The following is a 6,762-nucleotide window of genomic DNA, read 5'->3' on the forward strand; positions in this document are numbered from 1 at the left end:
GAAGAAAGTTAAAACGACGACGTATCTAAGCACAAGTGAAAGTGATGCCATTGAGTATTAGTGTGTGGGTGTTGGTTGATGTTTAATCTTCTCTTTTTTGTAGTTTTAGGGTTAATGAAGATTCAAATTTATAGTTTGAATTAATTGGTTGACGATTGTGGTTTTATTTGCATTGTGTTCCTACTTTACACCAAAGCATATGCTAATAATTTTTATTCAAAGTCAAACGTCATGTCAACGAGGAGTGTTTTGAGTTTTGAGCAAGATCGATATAGATAAAATCGAAATTTATTAGGTCAACGGCAAGGAATAATAACCTTTTCGCGCACACTATATGATTTTGTTTTCATATAACCAAAACCAAAACCAAACCGATTGGGGAAAAGAATAACCGATTAAACTTTAATTTCTTCTAATTTTATTATATATAAAAAAGTTGCTTAAGAACCAAACTGAAACTAATTTGCAGTAAGTGTTTGTTTCAAAAAGTTAGGACATAAACAATTCAAAAGTTTATAATAGATGTAAAATCAGCTAAAATTCAGATTATTTCTTCTTCTAGCTTTTTTTTTTTTTTTTTTTTGCTTTATTGATAAATTACTTTTGTTTGATAGTTTATATTTTTCATAAAAATAAATCAGATGTTACGTTAGGAGAAAATCATATTGATAAAACTGGTTAAAAAGAAAAGATCATTCATATGTCAGTTTTTCTTAGCTTTATATAGTGTACACATACCACTACTACTTAAGATCGTTAAAGTGGCAATAGAAACTATTGAAGATGTGGAACCGCCAAATGAGAGACTCAACGCCAAAAGTGCATTTGTTTACATAACATATAAGGACTTGGCCAATGATCTGACTGGTGAGCCTGTTGAACGCAAAGCTATAGTTAGAAGTGTCATTGATGAGCTTTTAGATACTTATCTCTCAAGGGTGACTTTTTGGAGTAGAGAAAAAGCTAGTTAGGTGCTCTAACAATGGGCACAAAATGAATATATATATTCACATTTAGGAGTTAACTTTTACAACTTTAAATAGTTCTTTGCTTCTAGATGTATAACTTGAAGAATGTTGAATTAGAGACAGATCTGATCTTTTAAGAAACCTTGAGATTTAAAACACAAAACTCTTATCAAGAGATGACTTGAGCTTACTTGTGCTTTGTAATCTTTTACTGCCAATGGCAAAACTTCTGATCCAAAATTGGTGGCTGCAATCGCGACCTGCAGAAATACAATAATGATTATTTTTGAATTCTTCACACCAAAAAGGGATGTAATTCTTGAGTCCAATGCCAAAACAAGAACATCAAAACTTTAAAGCCGATAAGAACTACTAAAGGTCACACAAACTCCAGAAATCAACAAATCAGAACCAACCCCAATTGAGAGACTGATCCAATTAACTGTGAAACTAAAAAGAGAATTTTGATAGAACAAATACACTAACCTAGCAAGGCCGTTATCGAGAATTGGTTGATCTTCAAAGGTCCAGTCCGTGGCGATTATTTATCATCCCGGAGCAATGTATGTTAAGACAAAGAACAGAGAGGTTGGAAGATTCCCTTTCTAAGTATCTATCATTGATGGCTCCAGCTCTCCTTCTGCTTTGTTGATCAACATCTACAACATTATGAAAATGGAAAGAATGATTTTACATCATATAACCAACTTCCAAATCTTAAGATCTTCAAATAATTATAAATCTGATGGAATTCTATAAATAGTCTGAAGAAGCTAAGGCATCACACTTTATATATGAAAATCACAAAAAGGAACACGAAGAAAATCCACTCTGTTTTCACAACAAGTTCAGAGCTGGTTTTGGCTGCCACAAATCAACCAAATTATTTTAAAAAGAACCATAGTAAGAGAAAAAGAAAGGAACAACTAAAATCATTTTTCCCTACATCTCAAAATCTATTGAAAACAGAATCACAATGCTCTTGTTCAATAGTGCCTCAACGTGTGATGAGAGGACTGGTTCCAAGAACAAGAACAAGAACAAGGACAACTGTCACATTATTTCTAACTTTTTCCAATCATATAACAGAAATAATAAAATACCTTTCTCCTGAAATTAGCTTAAGTGATTGAGGTTTCCACTATAGCTTCAAAGTAAAAGCCATATCGAATGACTAGAACCTAATAAATGTATTCCTTGTTCATTTCTTTTTGGCATTCGTAGGACGATTTTCCGCTTGTGGTTTCTGCTCCAGTACTTCACTTATATCTATAAAAAAATTAGCACCATAAGTACTTGCGTGGGAAACCCACGGCTAAGATATCAGTGAGCAATCTGCTTCCCTTAGATTTTCAACACTGTGATCTTACCATATTGTAGTTTTCCACCAATTGACCTTGAATTTTTGTGTACTTTGGTTTTTGTGTGTTGGCTGCTTTGAACTATTTATTTTTGAAAACGATAAGTGAGTTAATAAGAGTCAGATTAATCACGAAACTAGTAATAGTATAGACTATAGAAGATTCATGTCGTATCATAAACTACTCAACTGTAAGAAAAGGGTTATATAAGAATACATAATACTTTTCTAAATAACATTCTAAAGAATCTAAGGAGAGAGGTTGCTATGAATTATATAGGTAACATCAAATGGTAGAAAAGATTTATACTAAACAAATTTCAGAAAAGTATAGAGTGATTTCATTTCAAATTCGGATGTCAAGAGTATAAGGAAAAGTTTCTTACTGTTGTTGGAGAAGACTGGATTAGAGGTAGTACATCGTGATCGTATTGCCTTTTTTGCCGCTATAATTCGTCGCCTTTTTTCCCTTGCTATATGAGTACCGATAGATTCTAGCATAAGGTAGATGACATACAAATTAGAGAATTTAGGGAGTATAGATTTTCATGATTTATATGGCTGACATTAAAGTATAGAGTGGCCATGATTTCTAAGGATATTTTCACTTATGATTAGAGCTTTAACACAATTTGAAACTTCTCGGATATAGATACTACACACACATACACACTCCATAACGATAATTCATTTCACATTCAGGCGTTAAACTAAAACTCAAAGTTTCTTACCTTTAATGGGGGAGACTAGATTAGATTCAGAATTTTGACATCGTTTTGTTTTTTTATCCGCTATAATTTTTCGTCTTTTTTCCCTTGCGCTTTTAGCAACCATAGAATCTGGTAAAGTTATACGATATATGAATTAAATCAGCTCAATAAGTTCCAAATATTGAACATAAATCTAAAGAAAACAAAAGTTACAATCTGATTGTTTACTCAGGAGATTATGACCAATTTCATCTAACAAGAATCCAAACCACAACCTAAACTAAACAGGTAGGACACAGAATTCATTATTATCATAAGCATGTGTTACAAAAATCATTTCTAACTTAAGGGAATACAAAATCCAAGCAGATCAAAGAAATGCTCACTTGTTAGACGCTTCTTAGGGTCCTTCAAAGCATTGACAGAAGAAGGATCCACCTTAAATCCACTTTCACTCATATTGGCACCATTAGCTATTACTTGCAACAATAGCAAACGAAATCCCTGGACATGAAATAAAAGGGGACCTTTTCAAATCATAAGTTTTGAGTTTCTAGAGACTATATGTGAAAGTAAAATCATAATTTCTTCTCTGTGAATACTAGATTCTTCCAAATTGAGAGAAGTAACCAAATTCCATCAATAAAAGAAACAAAAATCGAACCCAATTCACCAAACCTAACTTCAAGACTCCAAAACATTTGAAAACATTTTCAGACATGGAAATCAGTTCAGAAACACTAAAGTCTGTTCCTTTAACAATTATAGACCAGAGCACGATCTTCTCGTTCTCTTGGCCACTGAATTAGAAGCTACTTACACATCAGTAACCATATAGATTCTGGAAAATTCTCGTTATCTCGGAAAATGAATCAGAAGCCGTCACAAATTATGAAATCTCTCGAACAAACCCCATTCGAGAGAATTGACTAATATAATTGAGTTTAGTACAAGATCTGCACTAGTTGCCAAAGAAGGGAGATATGCGACGTCGTTTTGGACACTATGTATTATGTAAGATAATAATTGTCCAAAATTAACGTCAAGACTCAAGAAATTAGTTTATGGGCTTTATGGGCTTCGACCAAGTAAAGCCTTTTAAGCTACGATATCTGGTGAAACAGACCACGTGGAGTTATTATGTTTCGTCTTTATGATTCCCTCTGATCTCTTCTTTTACAAATTATAAAACAAAACAAAACAAAACAAGTAGAAGAATCTAGGTCAGCCGTCATCATGAAACGCAAGGAGATAGATCATATCCCTCTTGATCTAACGGTGGAGATTCTCACAAGATTACCAGCCAAGTCTCTTTTGAGGTTCAAATGCGTTTCCAAGTTGTGGTCGTCCATTATCCAAAGCCAAGGCTTCATCGATTCCTTCTACTCCATTTCCTCTACACGACCACGGTCTATAGTCGCTTTCACCAACGGTTTATTCGCCAAGGATGAGGACAAGCGTTTTTTCATCTTCTCGTCTTCACAAGAGGGACATGAATCTTCTTCTTCTGTGATAAACAATCTCGATATCACAATACCTTCTTTAACCGTTTGTAATAACCCTGCGTCACGGTGTGTTTCCGTCAATGGTTTTGTGGCCTGTTCACTTAACACAGGGCTCATGATATGTAACCCTAGCACTAGACAAGTCATTGTCTTACCAATCTTACCCCCACGTCACGCTCCAAAAATGAGAGGCAGATGTCTAGGGTATGATCCGGTGGATGATCAATTCAAAGCTTTGGCTCTCATTTCTTCTCGCTTACCTAATAATTATAGTGTAGAGCACTTGGTGTTAACTCTAAAAGGTGATAAAAAAAAGTACTCATGGAGGCAAATCCAAGGTAACAACAACATCCCACCTTATTCACCTGTAACTATGAGAGTATGCATCAACGGGGTTGTGTATTATGGTGCTTGGACTCCAAGACCAAGTATGAATGCAGTGATCGTTTGTTTTCATGTTAGATCCGAGAAGATAACTTTTATCAAAGCACCTAAGGATGTCGTACAATGGTGGGCTGATTCGAGTTTGATGGAATACAAAGGGAAATTAGCTTCCATTGTAAGATACCCTTATGCTCGTTTCGATAGTTTTGATTTGTGGGTGTTAGAAGATATCGAGAAGCACGAATGGTCTAAGCAAACATGTGAGATTCCTCTCTCTGTGTGGGATTCTATTGAGGACGGTAACATGTCTTTTCCAGGTATTAACAAGTTTGGTGAGATCATTCTAGCACCGACATTCTTGTCACGCTATCATCATCTTCGACCCTTCTACATTTTCTACTACCATATAGAAACAAAGAACATTAGAAGAGTTAGGCTTGAAGGAATTGCAGATGATGAAAATTTTAGGCGGTGCTATGGAATTGGAAAGAATGTTGGTCCATGTAAAGTCTTTATCTCACCGGAACATGTTGAAACTATAAGGTTTTTGTAATGTTTTTTTTTTATTCAAGGATATGTCCTATTTGCTTTTTTAGTTTTTTTTTTTTATATACTCAACATATATGTGTTGATTTTTAGGTACCAAACAAATTGTTTTAGGTACTCAAAATTTATGAATGTTATTTTCTTTTCTTTGCTCTGTTATTTTTATTATTTTAACTGTTAAATTGATTGGAAATTCTTACATTTGTATAATTGTATTCGCAACCAAAACATTCTTCCCCAACGTATAGACACAACTGAGTGGTGGTCCTAATGAGCTTCTTTTAATATAACCTTGCAACTTAACTACTTCATTGTTATTATAACGGATCCTCTGGTGACATATCTTTTTCCATGGCAATGAATAGTTTCTCTCATATGCTGTATATTGCTGCAGAATATAGAGATTCTAGGTACCACCATGGTTCTTTATAAAGAACATTTCGAGGATTTCCATGAAGCCATCAAAGCCCAATTACTTGTAACTCACGGAAGTAAGAAACCTTCTATGGGAGACTGAAAATTTTTCCAATGTCTTTTTTTATTGAACAAAGAGTTATTTGGATTGTGGTTATAATTGTGGACTATTCTTTTATCTTATACAAAGTATTACCAGTTATAAACTTCACAAAAATGAATAAATCTGATGAACTTGTCCAATGACAAAAACAACCGATTTAGGTTTACTAAATACGTATCTACCTCTATTTATTAGTGATTCTGTGGTTGAAAAAGGAAACTTCTTTGTCGAGTATATAAGATCTAGCCATCTAGATCATTGTACAAAATTAATTACTTAACTCTATCGTCGAGTCGATTCTGTAGGGTTTGGTTGGGAGACGCCATGAAACGCAAAGAGCAAGATCATAACGAGGACGATGAGAGCGATGGTAGCAGCCAAACCAACGTAGATCCGATTCCTCTTGACCTAGAGATTGAGATACTGACTAGATTGCCGGCAAAGTCTCTTATGAAGTTCCAATGCGTGTCAAAGATGTGGTCTTCCATCATCCCAAGCCAGAGATTCATCGATTCCTACTACGCTATTTCCTCCACATCACGGTTTATAATCGCTGTAAATAACGGTGTTTTTCCCAAGAATTGTGTCAATCTTTTGTTCATCTTCTCATCTTCCTACGAGAGAGAGGAATCTTCTTCTTTGGCAACCAATCTCCATATGATGATACCTTCCGTTACTTTGATTTGCTTCTCCACATGTTTCTGTCCATGGCTTAATTTGGTGTACTAGGAGTGGTCTGTTCATTGTCTGTAACCCTAGCGGAGCACACACA

The 6,762-nt window shown here is 34.7% G+C and overlaps 1 protein-coding gene and 1 long non-coding RNA gene across 3 annotated transcripts; one reads left to right on the forward strand and one right to left on the reverse strand.

The window, feature by feature from the left end:
- Nucleotides 1–649: 649 nt before the first annotated feature.
- LOC110224528 lies at nucleotides 650–3,969 on the reverse strand. 2 transcript variants are annotated; one of them, XR_002329021.1, is made up of 9 exons: nucleotides 3,859–3,969; nucleotides 3,425–3,542; nucleotides 3,060–3,167; nucleotides 2,715–2,822; nucleotides 2,339–2,410; nucleotides 2,072–2,237; nucleotides 1,455–1,627; nucleotides 1,160–1,228; nucleotides 650–873 (listed from the first exon to the last, which is right to left on the reverse strand). It is a non-coding gene; the product is annotated as an uncharacterized LOC110224528 (long non-coding RNA). The 2 variants fall into 2 exon arrangements; XR_002329022.1 differs by having other exon boundaries at nucleotides 1,449–1,627.
- A 300-nt stretch (nucleotides 3,970–4,269) lies between these two features.
- On the forward strand, nucleotides 4,270–5,517 carry LOC110225411 (F-box protein At1g30790-like). Its single transcript, XM_021015096.1, has one exon. The coding sequence runs from the start codon at nucleotides 4,275–4,277 to the stop codon at nucleotides 5,478–5,480; it is 1,206 nt and encodes a 401-aa protein (XP_020870755.1). The 5' UTR covers nucleotides 4,270–4,274; the 3' UTR covers nucleotides 5,481–5,517.
- Nucleotides 5,518–6,762: the final 1,245 nt, after the last annotated feature.

Source organism: Arabidopsis lyrata, assembly GCF_000004255.2.
Source record: "Arabidopsis lyrata subsp. lyrata unplaced genomic scaffold ARALYscaffold_1, whole genome shotgun sequence".
NCBI lineage: Eukaryota > Viridiplantae > Streptophyta > Magnoliopsida > Brassicales > Brassicaceae > Arabidopsis > Arabidopsis lyrata.